This window comes from Lepidochelys olivacea, assembly GCF_965140295.1.
Source record: "Lepidochelys olivacea isolate rLepOli2 genome assembly, chromosome: 4".
Taxonomy (NCBI): domain Eukaryota; kingdom Metazoa; phylum Chordata; order Testudines; family Cheloniidae; genus Lepidochelys; species Lepidochelys olivacea.
Window position 1 is genome coordinate 36,481,979 of NC_140414.1, and position 20,586 is coordinate 36,502,564.

A 20,586-nucleotide genomic window follows, 5' to 3' on the forward strand; every position below is an offset into this window, starting at 1 on the left:
AAGATATAGAGGTATTTTGGTTGACAGCCTTCATACTCTCAGCTGGCTTCACCAGAAAAGCTCAAAAATTACTTGAACAGGCTGGGAGTCTTTTATATTGTAAGAGCTGTGTGGTTCAAGATGGCTGAGGAACTACAAAGCTATTTGGCTCTCTAAGCTAATACTACATCCCTAAGTCAACCTTCCTTTAAAACACACCCTGAAATACCTATACAAATATTCTAAAACACATGTATGCAATTACTGAGTTTAAATAAATATAGCGTTGACATTACTGAACTGGCTTTCAACACACTTGGCTTTAGTTTTAAGTGTTTAGATCTACAAAACAAGCTAGGTCTGGAATTTCTAGTTATGCGACAACAAATGTGTTGCATGAATCCATGGGAATGTGTGTTTATCTTTTCCCTCATCCACCCTCTACAGTGCTCACATAACTCAAAACTATCAGCTCCTATTTTGCAACTTAAGGAAAGATGTCAGAAGAGTGAGAATAATATTATAGAAACAAATTTCAGTGCAACCTGATTAGCTAATTGATAGGAAAAACGGTTTTATAAAGAATTACAACTTTTGCACATGGTTAATTTTTAAAAAAAAACAGCTGTACATTCACATCTCAGCCTTTAACTAGGAAAAAGGTGATCTAGTAATTGCCTTTAGCACACGTGTAGTCCAACATGATTGGGAATTCTTCCTTTTCCCCCTTCCTTTACTGATGAAGAAAATTAAATACAAACATTTGTATTTAATTTAAATACACAAATAAGAAAAGCCAAACTGAACGTTCCAGAAGCAGTTAACTTGGCCACACGACATGTGTAATGCTTTCTATTACTGGTTAGACTATTACATATATAGTAGTCTGTGATCTGAGCCAAATGCTACCTTCATTTATGTCCCTACAACACAACGGAGTTGCACAAGTGCACCTGAAAACAGAATTTTGCCCAGTTGTGAAATGTGGCTAAGTTAATGTTGCTGTTGGAACCATGATGTTGCATTTACTGAGAACTGTTCAAATTTGCAACTAAGTGGGCTGTTTCAACTTTGGTACACTATTGTGTTGTGCAGAAGGGCACCACAACAGCAGCAATGGCCTTCGGTAAATGCCTCTGGGGGACACAGAAGGGGGAGTGTGTTTAGAAATGACAACAGATCTCATAATTCTTTTATAGATGCAGTAATTGTTCTGCCTAGCACAGGCCTCAAACTGCCAGCTAGTGCATGGGAGTGGGGGGGGGGGGCATGGAGAGCTGACTATGTCCCCTTTGGGGTGTATGCTACTGCCTTTGGTTCATACACACTCACAGCTTTGGACCAGATTCCACTCCAAAATGTAATTACTCCTGATTTACACCAAGATAAGTGAGAATCAAACCAGATCTCCAAATCTGCAAAGGTTTACAGACACATTATCAAAGGTATTATTTTAGTACTTCCTATAACCCTGCTTAGGTATAGAAGGCAGGCATAATTCTTATCCATACTTATTAACTAAATGCAACAGGTAACTCAGAATGGATGATAATCGACAAGTATGTCTTAAAATAAATGATTCATGTCTTTTTGCTGACTTACGCTGTGTCTAAGGCAGTAATCAGTATAGAAAGTGAGTTGAATGTAACTATTACATCCCAACTATTCCATGACAACGATAAACTTAAAAAATGACCAACTACCTACAGTTAAAATACCTGTCAAATGTGTGTTTCCAAATGATCAAATACAGCAAATTCACTATAGAAAGGAGCTATCTGGTTTTAAAAATTTAGCACAGATTAGGGTGACCAGATAGCAAGTGTGAAAAATCGGGACGGGATGGGGGGTAATAGGCGCCTGTATAAGACAAAGTCCCAAATATCAGGACTGTCCCTATAAAATCAGGACACCTGGGCAGCCTAGCACAGATGGACAATTTTTACACTTTTATGACCGACTAAATACATTTTACAAAATGGCCTCTTTCACCATAGCAACATATTATTGTACTGATATGAATAAGACTGAAACATTATGATTCATCCCTTCTTGCTTAGAGCTAAGAGTTTATTTCTTAAGATAAGACTCTGAAATGTGCTCAAACTTTAAGTATTTGTGCAGACCACATTCAAATTCAGCTGCTTGTTGTATTTTTTTGTTTGTTTGTTCGTTTAAGATTTGGACAGAAGGGTAAAGCTATAAGGATTGAGAGGGTCATCTATACTGGAAAAGAAGGCAAAAGTTCTCAGGGATGTCCTATTGCTAAATGGGTAAGAGTGATGTCTACATGTCCTTAATAAGCTACTTCAGTTTGATCATTCATGTAAGTAAAGGGGAATGACACATGTATTTATTTTAATTGAAGTAAAATTAAAACAGCTAAGTACCAACAATATCTCAGGCTGCCCAGTTGCCCACTCTGAGCCAGTTTTTGACCTCACACCTGTGCAGTTCCTTCAGTTGAGTTGCATGTGTGTGAGTGAAAGCAAAACTTGGCCTAGAGTTATGAAAAGGAAGATGCATTCTTTTAGATATAAGATCCAGAATGTTAGACACTCTTCTTACTGTTACATTTAGCGTAGAAATAATTAAGAGGTGCAACAGCACTAGTACAATGTTTTTGAATATGCACACTGATCAACAGAAGCCAGCATGCTCTTTTGTCTGCTCTGGCAGACTCAGTACTGAGTACTTTGGGTCGCTTGGTAGGAGACAAGATGAGGACAAATTGATGCCTTTTTAATTATAGTCTTTTGGTATGCCAGACTGTACCCTCTTGTAGAAATACCCACAGTCATATGGGCACTGAGAGGCAGGACCTGTCTTCCTACTTTGTTTGAACTTTACCTGCCACTGTGTGCATGCTGCCATAATGTTTATACATGAAAATTAATAATAGGGACACATGAGGTCGCAAAACACAGAGGCTGACCTCAAGTTTGCAATTTATCATCTGGGCACAGCAGGAATCAGGGGAGAGAAATGAGGGCAGGCTCCTCTGTGAAGCTTTTCTAGTCTCTTCCCCAAATCTGTGTGGCTCTTGCAGAAGAGAGACCTAAATTATTCACCATTGCTTTAGGGAGGATTTATTTGGGTACAAATATCTGCTGCCATCTCTGCAGAGGGAAACACCATGGGGAGTATCTAGCTTTTTCTGCCCCCTCTACTACAGCAGTAGTCCTTTCTGCCATAATACCATCCTGGACACATTTCTGTTTTCTCAGAGAAAAAAGGAGATATTCTGCAAAGGTGTCATTGCACCTACCCCAGTTCTTCTGTGCTCTTCAGACAGTATCTATCTCATCTAGACCCACCCTGTGTTTCAGGAAACAGAAGAGAATTAACCTGGCCCTTATCAGTGTATTACTCCAATAGAGGCAAGAATCTGTGTGTCAGAAGCATCAAGGGGGAAAACGTATATTGGCAAATGTAACTTTTTACCATGACTGTTGAGGTTTCATGTTCTCTTGCTTCTCACTAAGAAATGCTTTTTGGGGGGTGGGGGGATGGTGTTGCCGTACATGCAGGTAGTTCGTAGAAGTAGTGACGAAGAAAAGCTGCTTTGCTTGGTGCGGGAACGAGCTGGCCATACCTGTGAAACTGCAGTGATAGTGATCCTTATCCTGGTATGGGAGGGGATTTCCCTGAGTCTGGCAGACAAGCTGTATTCTGAACTCACCGACACTCTAAGGAAGTATGGCACACTCACAAACCGACGGTGTGCTCTGAATGAAGAGTAAGTGAAACAAATCATATTCTCCTTTCCCTTGAGTATGCAATCAAGCTACAGCCAAAAACAAACACAAGCTCTACTTACGTCTTGGATCTAATTTTCCTCTCACTGGTTTTACACTGGTGTCACTATTAACCTCACTGGAGTTACTCTTCATTTAGGCTGGTGTAAATGAGAACACGACAGGGCTCATTACTTCAGTAGGAACTGTACTTGCCCTTGTCTGATTGAGAGCAGAATTTGACTCACAAAAGTTTATCTAGATCCAGTAAGACAAATTCTGTGTTGGATTTCACCCCCATGTAATACCAGCGAAGTCATGGCGGGGGGGAGGATTTTAGTTCAGAAGCTGCAAGATGTGTACATATACCGTTTTTAAAATTAGCCAATTCAAGTTACGTATTTAGGGCTCGCAGAAACTTCTCTCAAAAGCAAGGTACTTTTGAGATTTTGAAACCCTACTGTCCTTGTGGGGGAGACAAATTCAGCTTCATTAAAGTCAATGAAGACCTCTTTCGGCACTCACAATTACAAAAATCTCAATATAAAACAGACATTCAATATATGAGCTTTTCCATCTAGGCTCATGGGAGTGCATAAAGAGAATTAGCTGTATGATTTCTATATAGAATTAAGTTGTGTAGCTACAGTTTTTAATGACAGTTCATTTTAAATCTCCCATCACCCACAAAAAATTTGACAACTGAGCACAAATTCTCTCAAGGCTTCATTTAAACAGAGAAGCACTGGCTAACAAAACCTTGATAGTCTGTAAAAATATTTAATGATTGGTAACATCTTTGTTTGAGTCAGCTATTTTACAGCTAGGAAATGATATATGCAGGTTTTGTGAAAGAGCAAGAAAGGGCACACTCCTTTTCCTCTTTCTCCCTTTCTCCCTTTGATGGCTATACACAGAAAGAAACTGCTTTCAGAACAAGGCTTACTTGATTACAAATATTCTGTTTTCTCTTTTTGGTAACATGGGCATGGCTTTGTTTCAGGAACTTAGTCCTATCCCAGTTGGCAAACAGCAGTGAGTTAACTCATTTTCCCTAGAAAGTCAAAAGACCATTTATTCAACAAAGCTTTATCTTACGGGGCTGAAACCTGGGCCAGGCTATTCAAGCACAGAAAGCCAAAAAGAAGCGGAAATCCTGCACTGATGGTGGGCAAATAAGGAGAAATGCCACACAAAAGAACTCTATCCCCATATACATGAACATGTACATGGTTTACATGTATTGCATGAATTTTAAGCATGCAGACTTTTACCCATGTACAGCTCTACATGCTGTTGATAGCCACATAAATGTTTCTCTTATTTCTTAGACGGACTTGTGCATGTCAAGGGCTGGACCCTGAGACTTGTGGTGCTTCTTTTTCCTTTGGTTGCTCCTGGAGCATGTACTACAATGGGTGCAAGTTTGCCAGAAGCAAGGTCCCAAGGAAGTTTAAGCTGCTGGGGGATGATCCAAAAGAGGTTGGTGTTAATTTTAAAGTGAAGTTTGCCTCATTGTATAAAATGTTTCTGTTGTTCTTGTGGAGCTGAGGTAAAGTAGACACAGGGCCAGAATCTCATTTGAAATCCACCCACATAGGGAAATTAAGTCAGTGTCAGTCAAAATGGATTTACCCCAGCCACTGAGCCAGCTTAATTGACTGCCAAAATGCTGGCAGCAGGTCAAAACCATGAGACATAAAATGATATATGCAGGTTTTGTGAAAGAGCAAGAAAGGGCACACCCAGAACAGTTGTGGCTATATCAGGCCCACAGACAAGCTTTGCACTTGCAGTTTCCACAATGGCAGAATACAGGATGTACTCGGTTGAGGCATATAACTTTTTGCAGCTCCGAGCTGGACTAAATTGCATGGAGACAGTATGAGGGAGCTGTGAGATACAGTAGGAGTGACAGAATGAAAGGACTGGGAGGACTCATTCAGTGGATGCTGCTGCCTCGCCGACAGTGTAGGAAAGGTTTCCAGAGTGGCCTCTAAGATGCTGTAAGTACTGGACCCAGAACTGCATGCTGATCATATCAAAGCATGTCACGGAGCTCAGCAGCCATGCCTGTAGCTGGGGAACAAGTTGACTTTGAAGTTCCGACTCCAGTGGGTTCTAGATACCCTCAGCTAACAGGCCTGCTAATTGTTAATGGGCTACCTTTCTGTGGAGGGTTCTACTCTCTGATTGGCTGGCTCACTTTTTTGGCACATACAAGTGCAAATGTGTCCCTTACGATGGAGCTTGTCCACTGTGATGGATGGGCCACATAACATACTAAAAGCTTGGGGCATTTTATGCAAAACCCATAACATTTAGCATTTCAGACATGTCGTCAGTGACTTATGTAATTAGCGAGGGGGTCAGATTTTTTGGATTCTCAAAAATTTTATGAAAAAGGCAAGAATTTTGATAACATTTTTCATGGAATTTTTAAAACTTTTTTTTTAAACCATCTGTTCATGTGACATTTTTATGCCTAGATCTAGCAGGCATAACATGGCCTGTGGATTATGTTAGCACATTTGATATTCTATTAAAAATGTTAGCATCTCTGAGACAGTTGTAACCTTTGACCCTCTTTTTCCCTCTATTATAAAATACCTATGCTTGATGAGAGGGCAACAAAGAAAGCGTGATACACATCACACGTGGGTTCTACACAAAGACTCAAAGAAGAAGTGACATTTTATGAGTTGTAACTTGTAGGCTGGAAAGGAAAGCAACATAATGATTCCAGGTTTCGATAGCAACTAAAAAAAGGGACACAGTGAAAGGTTTTTGATAATGTCATACTGTGATTTTGGGTTCCTGTGAACCCAGAACTCAGATTGAAACTGGCAGGTCAAACTTTTTTAACCAAATTAGTGCATACCAAAACTGATGGATTTTTCATAGCTTTTCACATGCTTTCATGAACATACAAATTCCAAAAATGATTACATTTCTCTGTGTAAATCTGCTGCTCTTTTTAAACATTTGCAATGAGGCCTGTATTTTTAATTTAAGAAACAGATCTGAAATTAGGATTCTGGGCATGAGAAATTAGTGGAGCAACTTAAATTTATTAGAGCACTTCATGTTTTTAAGAGCCTTTCATTTTGAAAGATTGTATCTCTCTCAAAAACAAAAAGTAAGTGGTCATTTGTATCCCAAATTGCTCTACTACACTAGCCACACCCACAACTCTTGATTGCTCAAAAACTGTTATTTTTTCAGTCTGAAGTATTCCAATAATTTTAAGTTGCTACATGGAGAGAGAATTTCATTGTGTTGAAGTGTTATGATTTCAGTATGTAAAACTCTCAAATTAGATGGATTAAATTGATGCTGATTGGGTAGTCTGTTATTTTTTCTTTTCTTTTCTTTTTTCCCTCTCAAGGTTTTTAAAGGGGAAATTTTTTTTCCAGAAAAAACTGTAATAACTAGTTATTTCGTGCTTGGGTTGAATCTTTACATAGTAAGGTACATCTTTTCTTATAAATCAGATGAGCATTGTATGATACTTCCTCATAAGGATCATAGAAGCTCATTTCTGGACATTGTGCTTTTAAAAACAGTAAAAGGGATCACTATAACTGAAATTTATAGGGGCTGTTTTCTCAGCAAGAATTACAAGGCATTTACAATGCATATTAGGCATTTATTTCAGTCATCTCTGTGGTATCATAGTGTCCGGTAGCTTCTAAAGATGGTAGATTGCATGTATAGTAATGTGGGTGGTTAGATGATACGTTAAAATGATTTCATCTGATAACAGGAAGAAAAGCTAGAGTCCAATTTGCAAAATCTATCAACTCTAATGGCACCTACCTACAAGAAACTTGCACCAGACGCATATAACAACCAGGTAGGTCAAAAGGAGTTGGCAAAGTCACTAAAATAATCTGATCTTTGCTTTACTTTGCCAGTGCATGTTCTTTGCTGTAAGTAATTGTTTACAGTTTGTGCCAATATTTCTCTTACTTAGACTAAATCCTGCTCACTCAATACATTATATAGTGTTTAACACTCTAGCAAAAGCTTTGCTCCTGTGATTGATAAGGTCCTTAAGGTTTCCAGATTCAGCATTATTCACTGGCTAAGTTGACAGATGTTCGATTTCCCTGATTTACTCCAATGTAAACCTGTCTCAACATGTTTGGTTCCAGGGCAAATCCATTATTGGATTTTCCAATTTAGATCCCGCAGAAATTCTACAAGAACATCTCATGCACCTTCAGCCCCATGGAATCTGAACATGATCCCTGTCTTTGTAAAAAGAAAAGGTGTACTTGTGGCACCTTAGAGACTAACCAATTTATTTGAGCATGAGCTTTCGTGAGCTACAGCTCACTTCATCGGATGCATACCGTGGAAACTGCAGCAGACTTTATATATACACAGAGAATATGAAACAATACCTCCTCCCACCCCACTGTCCTGCTGGTAATAGCTGCTGGTAATTACCAGCAGGACAGTGGGGTGGGAGGAGGTATTGTTTCATATTCTCTGTGTATATATAAAGTCTGCTGCAGTTTCCACGGTATGCATCCGATGAAGTGAGCTGTAGCTCACGAAAGCTCATGCTCAAATAAATTGGTTCGTCTCTAAGGTGCCACAAGTACTCCTTTTCTTTTTGCGAATACAGACTAACACGGCTGTTACTCTGAACCCTGTCTTTGTGTTGGCCTTGAACCAGAACCCTAACCTCACTCTAATCCAGATTTGAATCCAACCACGGTCTCTTGTTTCAGATTGCACGGGTTCACATCTCTCAAGCTTTGCTTTGATTTTCAGATTTGAATGAAATAAATATCTCAAATTAAAAATAAAAATAATCACCAAACTAGCCAGGTTCTTCCTGGTGTGGAAGCCAAACCTCAAATTTCACATTTTAATGCCAGTCCATACATTTACTCAAAATAGGGCCCATGTTCGCCTGAAAGGTTCATGAATCTTCACGAAGTTTTTGAGAACTTCTAACTTTCTAATAAAATGTGAAACCAAGAATTATGTGTGACTTTTGGTTTCAGTGTGAACATTTCACAAAATCAGTAATGAAAACACAATAGAAAATATTATGCTGATTATCCGTTGTCTATTTTTGAGCACCATCATGCTTGTGTTATATCAAATATAGTGAAAGGCTGTCAATGTACCAAGAAATTACAATCTAATGGTCAAATTCTGCACTGACTTCTTCTCCATTCAGCCCACTGAAAGTCAGTTTTCCAAGGAAATGCACTCTTCCTAGGTAGTTCAATATTTCTGAGCCTGTGTTTATAACTTAACAACATGCCAGACATTCAAACTATATACTGTATTTTATCATCTGAAGAAACTGGACAATGGCAGGAAAATGAAAAGTAATCTTGAAGGAGAAGTACTGTCAGCTAAATACACAAATATGATAATGGCAGAAGCATGGCGCTTGAACAATGGAAGGCAACGTGGAACTGAGTAGCAAGAAAAGAAAGAGGAGCTTGTATTCCCATTTTTATTACCGTAAAGTAATTTCTTGGAATTGTTCACCTCTAAGAACTATACTCTGCCATTGCCAAGATATTAGGAGGGTAAGGTATTCAGTAGTAATTCCGTGTAATGGGCTGTCCAGATAAGTTTCAGTGATTACTTGACTTCTGTTCCAGATTGAGTATGAACACAGAGCGCCAGAGTGCCGTCTTGGTTTAAAAGAAGGTCGTCCATTCTCAGGGGTCACTGCCTGCCTGGATTTTTGTGCTCATGCTCACAGAGACTTGCACAATATGCAGAATGGGAGTACATTGGTAAGTCAGTGCTGCATAAAGCTGCCTTGTTTCAGCACTGATTTCTCATATTTAATTCATTATCTATATTTCTATTAAGTTTGCACATAAAGCTAACTGCTAAAAGAAGAGTCGTTCATCAGTAGCTGGAGCTAAAATGTGCAATCCTGACAGGATTTTTTATTTAAATCAGACTTTAGAGAAAGATCTAAAATAGATTTGGCTGAAAAACTTCAGTGGAACAGTTTTCCACTGGAAAATGTAGTTTGAAATTGAAACAGTTCGTGAAATCATTTAGATTTTCCAAAATTCCATTTCGGAGAAAAAAGGGGGATGGAATTTACGATGATGACATTTTGGAGTGAAATATTGTGATTTTTCACTTTGACTTTTCACTTTGAATTTTTAAAATTCTGTATTACATTATAAATTTCAACTTTATTTCATATTATATTCTAACCAAAGCATTTTGAGCTGGAAAGATTTTTTTTCCCCTCAGATTTATTTTGCAGAAAATTCAAAATGTTCATGTTTAATTTCAAATCAGAATAAAAACAAATGTCAAAATCCTCTCAAACATAATTTCTGTTCTTTGGCCAGTACTAAATAAAACCCTTGCTCTTGTCCCACAAAACTCTGCTTCTCTCCAAAACTCGACACTGAAAGAAATAGCTGAGCAAGACTAGCTGGCTTCATTGAATAGGAGAGTTTATGACTTACTTCTATCTACTGCATGCTGTCAGTGAAAATATGCAAAAAAATCAAGACTAGCTTGCTGTAATTTGAAGTAAGTGCATCAGTGCCTGTAAGCAGGTGCTATTCCCACCATGGTCTGAGCAGAACATCCAAGTATTTTACAAAGTCTAAACTTACTCCCTTCCTGGGGCTTGACTTTCTTCAAAACAACATTAACAAAATATACACTTCGCCTGAGGTTTCTCCCCAAGACTGGCTGGTTTTCCTGCAGATCTTTCTGTCTTGCAGTTTCTCATTCCTTTTGAGAGATACCCCCATCATCTCTTATATCCTGGATGGAGTTCACAAGATCTGCCTACTGCTATGTCTCTGCAGCAGTTCCTTGAATCTGTATCTGGCATTCAAACATCTAACGTGTGGTTGACTCAGTGAAGGAGCCTGCATCCAGTACAAGGCCCTAGAGTCTGCCATACTGTTACGCTGCCCTTGGAATTTTAGGGTGGTCTTTGAAAGTATATGTCATGTCATGGGATTTTTTTTATACTAAACAGCATTGCCAATATGTAGCTAGCTATCGTGTCACACCCTAAGAAAAAATCTTGCTGGCTGTAGAATTCCAGGGAGCCTAGCATTTCAGTTCCCTGACCATGGAATCATTGGCCAAAGAATTCACTTAATTTTTTGGGAACACGTGGCTATTCTGCTTACTTCCAGGCGGAATATGGAATGTGAGGAAAATAGGCATTTTATATAAAGTGTCCCTTAATATTGCCAAGGTGGGGGGCGGGAGAGAGAGAGAGTTGGATGCTGAATCTAGAAGCAAAAAAAAAAAAAAATTTAAAGCTTACCAAAATTTTCTACACACACAAAAAAAGGGGGGCGGGGGGTTTGCATTCAGTTGATCCCCCACATTGGATGCTCTATTTGGCATTACATCTGTTACGTCATGAGCCTTGCAATCTGATGTTACTGGCCAACTACTTGCCATTATAGAGTTATCTGAGTTGACAGCGTAATGCAAATTTTTGATAGTTTTTCTACCATACCTTTCGGACAGGTGTGCACACTAACCAGAGAAGACAATCGTGAAACTGGCCAAATGCCAGAAGATGAGCAGCTGCATGTACTCCCATTATACAAAGTCTCTGATGTGGATGAGTTTGGAAGTACTGAAGGCCAGGAACAGAAAAAGAAGAATGGCAGCATCCAAGTCCTCAGCTCGTTTAGGCGCAAAGTAAGGATGCTGGCAGAGCCTGTTAAGACATGCAGGCAAAAGAAGTTAGAAGCCAAGAAGGCAGCAGCAGAAAAGCTTTCCTCATTGGAGAATAGCTCTAGCAAAACTGAAAAAGATAAGTCTGCAGCAGCACGCCATAAACAAGCCAGCTCGGAGGCTGCAGGTCATGCAAAACAGTTAGCAGGTAAATGCAAGAATCTTCTATTAGTCAGTATACTTGTTAATAACAGTAATTAACCATAGAAGTGAAGGCAGTTTATAAAAAGTCTTGAGAAAACCATGAGGTACGGAAAGAGGGGTGAGAGGCAGACCATTTGAAAGTCTCTAGTAAACATAAAAGGGGGATAAAAACCAAGGGTGATATCATTGTAGGGGTCTATTATAGATAGGCTTGGCAGAATTTGATTTTTTTTTCTAATTTTGACTATTAATTTTTGTTTAAGATTTTTTTGTTTTAACAGTTTTTGGAAATTAATGGGGGTTAGGATTAGGGTGTCCAGACGTCCTGATAAAATTGGGACTGTCCCGATTTTTAGTTCTTTGTCCCATGTCCTGACGGTCAGGACGCCATTTGTCCCGATATTGCGGCTTTGGCCGCTCCGGCTGGTTTTTTTTGTTTTTGCTTCCCCCATGTGTCCCGATATTTTGTCTGTTTCATCTGGTCACCCTAGTTAGGGTTGGGGCTGGGGTTTGGGCAGAACTGACAGCGGGCCTGGAGGGGGCTCTCAGCACAGACATCGGGGCTGCAGGGGGTTCTCTATATGACCAAGGGGCCCAAGACACTGGGGAGCAAGGTGTGACGGAGGCTGCAGTCCTGACCTGGCAGAACAGAGACCCCCAGCCAGGACTGCAATGAAGTGGACAAGCCCCCAGCCATGGCGTACTGACGAACATTTCCTGCCCGAGGATGGCTCGAACACTCCTGGATGGTGGGTGGGTGAGTGAGCGAGCGAGTGAGCAAGGCCATGACTTCGGAGCTGCAGATGGCTCGCTGCGCTGCCACAGGGCTGGTGACATCCCATCCCTGCAGGCACAAGCAGGGGAGACTGCAGTCCCACTGTTACAGATCAATATTTTTTTCCATCCATTTCAATGTTTCAAGTGAAATCAATGTTTACCAACATAAATTGATTTATATTGAATCCTGCCAAGCCTAACTATAGGCCACCAAGTCAGGAGGAGGAGGTGGATGAGGCATTCCTAGAACAAATAAAGGAACTCTCCAAAACATAAGGCCTGGTAGTAATGGGGGACTTTTAACAACAGAAATCTGAGTAGTTAAAGTAACACAGCAAACCAGAAAATGAAATGTATTGGGATAACTTTTGGTTTCAGAAGTTGGAGGAACTAACCAAGGGCACAGCCATTTTAGACTTCGTTCTGACTAACAGTGAGGAATTGGTTGTGAATCTGAAGGTTGAAGACAATTTGAGTGAAAATTAAATGATAGATTTTATGATTCTACGGAAACTTAAGAGCAGCAGAATAAGGACAATGGACACCAAAAAAGCTGAATTTAACAAACTCAGAGAACTGGGAAATAAGGGCCTATAGAAAGAAAATCTAAGGAAAAAAGACCCGGCAGTTTCTCTGAGAGACCATATTAAAAGTGCAACAGCAAACTACCCTGATGTAAAGGAGAGATAGGAAGAATAGTAAAAGGCCAACATGTCTATTAGGAGCTTTATAATGATCTGAAAATAAAAAAGGAATCCTTCAAAAAATGGAAACATAGATGAATTCCTAACAAGGAGTACAAAAGAATAGCATGAGCATGTACAGCCAAATAAGAAAGGCTAAGGCACAATGTGAGTTACATCTAGCAAGGAACATGAAAGGCAATAAGAAGAGCATCTATAAATATATTAGCAATATGAGAGAGACAAAGGAAAGTGTAGGTCTTCTAATTAAAGGAAGACTAATAACAGAAGACATCCAGAAGGCTGAGATGTTTAATGCCTATTTTGCTTCCATCTTCACTAAAAAAGTAAATTGTGACCAGAAATTTAACTCAATTAATATTAATACGGGGAAAGAAATGCAAGACGGAATAGGGAAAGAACAGGTTAAAGAATATTTAGGTAAGTTAGATGTATTCAAGTCAGCCTGGCCTGATGAAATTCATCCTACGGTACTTAAGGAACTAGCTGAAGCAATCTCTGAACCATTAACAGTTATCTTTGAGAACCTATGGAGGATGGATGAAGTCCAAGAGGACTGGAGAAGGGCAAACATAGTACCTATCTTTAAAAGGGATAACAAAGAGGACCTGAGGAATTATAGACCAGTCAGTGTAACTGATACCAGGAAAGATACTAGAACAAATTATTAAACAATCAGTTTGTAAGTACCTAGAGGATAATAGGGTGATAAGTAATAGGCAACATGGATTTGTCAAGAACAAATCATATCATACCAACCTAATTTCCTTCTTTGACAAGGCAACTGGCTAAGTGGATGGAGGGAAGCAGTAGACATGATACCTTGATTTTAGTAAGGCTTTTGACACAGTCCCACGTGATATTCTCATAACCAAACTAAGGAAATGTGATCTAGGTTAGATTACTATACAGCGGATGCAGAATTGGTTGAAATACCATATTCAGAGTAATTATCAGCAGTTTGCTGTCAAACTGGAGGGGGACATACCTAGTGGGGTCCCACAGGGGTCTGTCCTGGGTCCAGTACTTGTCAATATTTTAATTAATGACTTGGATAATGGAGTGGAGAATATGCTTATAAAATGTACAGATGACACCAAGCAGGGAGAGGTTGGTAGCACTTGGAGGACAGGATTAGAATTCAGAACAGCCTTGACAAACAGGAGAAATAGTGTGAAATCAACAGGATGAAATTCAGTTAAGACAAGGGCAAAGTACTTCACTTAGGAAAGAAAAATCAAATGTACAACTACAAAATGGGGAAAAACTGGCTAGGCAATAGTATTGCTGAAAAGGATCTGGAGGTTATACTGGATCACAAATTGAGTATGAGTCAACAGTGTGATGCAGTTGCGAAACAGGCTAATATTCTGGGCTGTATTAACAGGAGTGTCCTGTGTAAGACATACAAAGTAATTATCCTGCTCTACTCAGCACTGGTGAGGCCTCAGCTGGAATGCTGCATCCAGTTCTGGGTGCCACACTTTCAGAAAGATGTAGACAAATTGGAGACAGTCCAGAGAAGAGCAAAAAAAAACCTGTGAGGAAAGGGTAAAAAGACTAAGCATATTCAGCATTGAGAGAAGATGACTGAGGATGGATCTGATAACAATCTTCAAATACGTTAAGGGTTGTAAAAAAGAAGACTGTGATCAATTGTTCTCCATGTCTACTGACTGTAGGACAAGAAGTTCTCTGTTTAATCTGCAGCAAGTGAGTTTTATGTGAGGTGGTAGGAAAATCTTTCTAACTATAAGGGTAGTTAAGTTCTGGAATAAGTTACCAAAAAAGGTTATGGAATCCTCATCATCGGAGGTTTTCAAGAACAGGTTGGACAAACACATGTCAGGGATGGTCTAGATATACTTAGTCCTGTCTCCTGAGGTCCCTTCCAGCCCTATATTTCGCTGATTCTCTGGCCCATAGAATTGATAGGTATTTAGGTGTCTAGAGATGCAGATAGGTACCTAACGCCCTCTGTGTTAACTCTACATCAGTGGGAGTTAGGCACTTATCTGCAACACTACGCACCATAAATACCTTTTAAAATCTGGCAGGTTCCTTTTAGAGGCTGCTTTGAAAATTTAGCCCTTAGATTTTATGCATTTGACTCTTCTTTAGGACAGGTCACACTATGAATTTTGTTCCAAGTTTTCACATATCACCTTGCCAGAAACTTGGAAAAGTAGAAGTGTTTAGTCAACTGTAAGAGCACCTGTTGCATCCGATTAAGTGAGCTGTAGCTCACGAAAGCTTATGCTCAAATAAATTGGTTAGTCTCTAAAGTGCCACAAGTACTCCTTTTCTTTTTGTAAGAGGGACTGTGTTTTTGATTTGTGTGAAAGGGATCTTTCTGTTAATCTGTGAGAAATTTAATGGAAATTGCTTTGATATTTTCATCTAGAGTCAATGTAAAATGTTTTTTTTTCTTTTCACGTCTGCAGATCTTTTACGTCTTTCAGGACCAGCCATGTTACAACAACAGCAACAGCATACTCTCGCTAACAGCCCTCAGTCAAACTCTGTCAACTCTTACTCTGGTTCAGGTCCTGCCAATCTTTATATGAGGCTACCTAATCCAGCCAATGCTCATCCAAGCTCTTCATACACTTCAGATCTCTATGGAGGGTCCAACCCCATGAACCTTTATAGAACCTCATCACAGCCTTCAGGGTCTTATTTGAATTCTTCCAATCCTATGAACCCTTATTCAGGATCATTAAGTCAAAATAACCAATATCCACCTTACCAATGCAATGGAAACATGCCTATGGACAACCTCCCCTCTTACTTGGGTTCCTACCCTTCACAACCTCAACACTTGGACTTATATAGGTGTCAGAGTCAAGACCCTTTATCTAAACTAAGTCTGCCACCCATTCATACACTATACCAGCATAGACTTGGGAATAACCAGAGTTTTGGTCCCAAGTACTTGAATTATGGAAACCAAAATATGCAGGTAGACTCCTTCAATAATTGCACCAATAGACCAAATGTACACCACGCAGGGTCTTTTTCCCCTTACTCCACCCTTGAGGCTGACAGCCACTTTATGGATGTTGCCTCAAGATTAAAATCTAATTTTAGTAATCCAAGTGTGGACTATACTTCCATGAATAAAAATGGTGAACATCCCCTACATCCACCTTCACATCTAGCACATGATTACCACTCAGCTTCAAGTATATTCAGTGGTCCTCCTCATTCACTACATCTCCAAAATAAGGATAGTGAAATGACTTCACACACAGCTAATGGGTTGTCTAATATGCTTCCAGGTCTTAACCACGATAGGACTACTCCCCAACATGGTTTAAATAAAACTGATAGTCTGAATGCAGAAAAAGCAGAGGATCCCGATGATGTCTGGTCAGATAGCGAGCACAGCTTTCTGGATGCAGATATTGGAGGAGTGGCAGTTGCCCCATCTCATGGGTCAATTCTCATTGAATGTGCAAAACGTGAGCTCCATGCAACGACCCCCTTGAAAAATCCCAACAGGAACCATCCCACCAGGATATCACTTGTCTTCTATCAACATAAGAGTATGAATGAGCCAAAACACGGTCTGGCTCTGTGGGAGGCAAAGATGGCTGAGAAGGCAAGAGAAAAAGAAGAGGAGTGTGAAAAATATGGTCCTGATTACGTGCCTCAAAAATCTTATGGCAAAAAATCAAAGCGGGAGCCTACTGAATCACACGAACCCTCAGAACCAACATACGTGCGCTTTGTCAAGTCTCTTGCACAAAGGACTATGTCAGTCACCACAAACTCCACAGTAACTACATCTCCATATGCCTTTACACGGGTTACAGGGCCTTACAACAGATATATATAACTTCACACCTTTGTTGGTTACCTCATTTTAAAAAACAAGTTGTCAATAGAATAGTTCTCATTTAGGTTGCAGGGAGGGGTGGGCAGGGAAAGAAACAGTATTTTCATTAGACTTGTCAGTGGAAAAACCTCGGCACACCAGCAAAAAGAGGTAATCTTACCACCGCACTTATTTTCCACTGACTTGTAAGTGGTCACAGATGGCATGTGGAAACAAGACCAAAGCATCCTATGCAAAAAAAAAAAAAAAAAAGTGTTTCACAATTTACATTAAAAAACACTGGCTCCATTATTGGAAGAGAGAATCTGCAAATGTAACTTTTTTCCTTAGTTTTGCACATCTGTGACCACTTTTAATAATATCGACTTTGCATAGTCATGGAACAGGAGCAAAAAATTAAAATACTGTAGTATTACAACAGAAGGAATCTTAAAATACCATCTGGTGCTGAATCTATGATGTACTGAAATACTGGAATTATGGCTTTTTAACATGCAGTTTTTACTGTAATCTTAATAGTCTCTTGATTTTATTTAACAAAATAGATACATATAGAACATAATGAATAGACAGCAAAACACTGAATTTGTTTGGATATTCTAAAACATGGTGCTATCTAAGAAAATGGTGTCTTTATTATAACCGTTGAACAGTTAATGCCTTTATAATAGTTTAAAATGTTAATGGTGTATTCAAATATCCTTGAACAATAGGGGGGACCTTTTCATTCATGTTTGTATCAAATTTGCCTGTTACTAAAACACGCTTACTTTTTAACCTATGGGAATTAAAGACCTCTGGATTTTGCTCATCCAGTCAAGTCCTGGTTAAGGGACAATAATATATATATAGAGAGATATTTTTTTTAAATAGTGTTTCAGAAGCACTTTGTCTACCTAAGCTTGGCAACTTGAACAGTGCTAAGGTACTAAGACGTTAAAAGAAAGAAAGAACGTTTACTTTGATTTTAAAATGCAAAGAATTTTTTTTTAAAAAGCTTTTAAATACTTTTGGCTTTAGCCATACATCTGCTGGTGGGCTACATATCCATTTTTAATAAGTCAGTTACAGTAGAAATGGGGTTTACTGGATACAAGAGGGAATACTTTAGTACACAACACATATTTTACTGGTGCTCATCTCTCACAGCTATATTGTAACAGTTTTTTACAATTATTATGACAAGTTTATTGCTCAAATGAGTACAGTTTTAAGGAGAGAATTTTATAGTAACCACAGGTAATAATTGGCAGCATGTGACAGATTCTACAACTAGTTAGCTAAGGTTTCTGCTATTTCTAAAAGATCTGTATGCTTCTTCAGATAATTGAATGGCAGATTGTTTTTGTGTTGATAATTATGTAAATTGTGGTGTATGTCATTTCTCAGTGCAAGTGTCCTCTTTTCCAGGAAGATTGAGCAGACTGATGCCTACATAAAATTAATGAAGAAGGGTTAGTTCTGTGTGATTCCATTGATTAAATGGAGGGGAAAAGGCAGCTGGCTTGCTGTGGTGGTTTTAAATCATTAATTTCTATAAAAAAAAGCAAAAGTTGTATAGTAAATTAAATTGTAAACAAAACCTTTTTTAATGCAATGCTTTAGTATTTTAGTACTGTAAAAATTTGTGTGTATATATATGTATATACACACACACACACACACAGATATATATTTGGGTTTGAAGCTGAATTCACATCATGGTGCTACTCAGCCTGCTACAAATATATCATAATGTGAGCTAAAAATACATTAAAAGATTTGAGTGATGTTCCTACTTGTCATATACCTCAACACTAGTTTGGCAATAGGATATTGAACTGAGAGTGAAAGTTTATAATATTGTATACCACCTCCCCCACCTCCCATAGCCTTTGAAAAAAATACCTTTTTTCTCAGTACTTGATATTTTAGCAAGTATAACTTGAACTTCAAGCTTTTTTTTTTTTTCCTAAAAATTCAGGGATATTTCAGCTCCTGTTCTCCTTATGCCAACATGTCACCTGTGTGTATGTAAGCTGTTGTAGGTTAATAAATATATTATTCTTGTGGGTTTTTTTTATTTTTTTCAGGGATTTAACTCTTCTCTTTTGAATCCCTCTTCTACTTTTACTTGTATATGTATTGATGTAACAAACTAATTTTGTAAATTTGTTAGCTCTTTTTATTGTAATGAAAGTGTTTAAAAGTTTTAGACTTGTTTTGCCTATTTCAGACAAAGAAAGTAGAATGCACTGAGCTAATTAAAGGGAAAATTGTAAGGCAGAGGTTTGGCAAGTGACCGTTTGCTAGAGTGTTTCAAATCGCTCTCTAAACAAGGCTTCTGGGATACTGTAACGAATAAAATAAGTTTTTTAAAAAAGGTACAGTCTGCATGAGGGCTTCCCTAAACAAGCAAACCTCCATCACTTAGATATTTGTTGTGCAATATACTGTAAGATTGATCTAAACACATGTTGTCTAGCAGAATTACAAACTAACTCTATTCAATAAAAGGAGGCCTTTTGGTTTTATTGGTCAAATATTTATATTCTGGCAATTTTTGAAATTCTTAATATGTGGCTTTAACCACTATAAATACAAAATTTTTAAAAAAAATGTTTGTTTTCATTGAAACAGGAGTTTTAAGTTTTTAAAACCTTAACTATAATTTCCTTCTGTATTAGGTTAATTAAATCATTAAATTTAATCTCTTGATTTTTTTTATTTGAATCATATCCATCATGCCATCCATAGTTGATGTTTGGTTAATATACCATTCACTGTCATTTGCCAAACTGCTGGCAAACAATAGCAGGAAGCTTAGTTGGGGATTCAATTATGTATTGTAAATACCTGAACTGTAATTTAGGTGTACAGAACCCTGCCTCAGAATGAATGAAAAAGCAGACATAAAATTGCGTGTATAGGATTATCAGGTTGACTATAGCCATACTTGAAGATGCTTCTGAGTGGTGTCAACTTTACTTGAATGAATTTTTCATCTTGATTGATGCACAGTGGTGTAAAGTTCACTTCTAAAGCTAGTGGTTAACTTGTGTAGGAAACTTTAGCAGTTTGACACTAAGATAATGAACTTCTGTGTGTGTTTTCCATGCTTATGTTCTACTTTTTTTTTAAAAAACTTTAGTTTCACTCATTTTCATGAAATGTTTGGTAAGTCTATAAAAATCTGAGGATGGTTATAAATACTGTAAGTATTGTAATGTAATGAATGCAGGTTATTTTAAAGCTGTTTATTATTATATCATTCCTGATAACGCTGAGATGTGGGTGTTTTTAATAAAATTTATATTTATTTAATGCACTCTAAAGTCTGTCTTACAGAAACTTGTCTTTCATGATGAATAATTTTTACCAAGCACATACAGCCAACAAGAGAATGTATGCAATTCTGGTTTGCTCGGGTCAAGGAAGAGGTCAGTAAACTGAAAAGGATTTGAAGAAGCCAAAGAAAAATTATTTAAAAGTGTGATGGGTTGGGTCACAGAAACCCCCTTGGGACTGCCACCTGATGTGCTGAGACTACTTCTGAGCCCGTTTTCCCTGCCAGCTTGGGACTTCTGTACCCTGTGTGGTTGTGTCAGACACGCTAGCCTGCTACAAACCCACACCCAGGTCTGAACCACGTCCCCCAAAAGCTGCAGGCTTAACCAAAAACAGCTTAAGAAGTGCTCCTGTCTCC

The 20,586-nt window shown here is 38.6% G+C and overlaps 1 protein-coding gene across 3 annotated transcripts in view; it reads left to right on the plus strand.

Annotated features, from left to right (window-relative positions):
* Nucleotides 1-20,169, plus strand: part of TET2 (tet methylcytosine dioxygenase 2) — an 84,455-nt gene extending 64,286 nt beyond the window's left edge. For 2 of the 3 annotated variants that reach the window (XM_084627037.1, XM_084627039.1), the window contains exons 4-10: nt 2,159-2,252; nt 3,510-3,718; nt 5,048-5,198; nt 7,483-7,572; nt 9,353-9,490; nt 11,223-11,583; nt 15,505-20,169. In XM_084627037.1, the coding sequence (XP_084483163.1) occupies nt 2,159-2,252; nt 3,510-3,718; nt 5,048-5,198; nt 7,483-7,572; nt 9,353-9,490; nt 11,223-11,583; nt 15,505-16,901 (2,440 nt within the window). In that variant the 3' untranslated portion in view covers nt 16,902-20,169. The remainder of the gene's footprint in view (nt 1-2,158; nt 2,253-3,509; nt 3,719-5,047; nt 5,199-7,482; nt 7,573-9,352; nt 9,491-11,222; nt 11,584-15,504) is intronic. The other variant, XM_084627038.1, reaches the window with a different exon arrangement.
* The last annotated feature ends 417 nt before the right edge of the window (nt 20,170-20,586 follow it).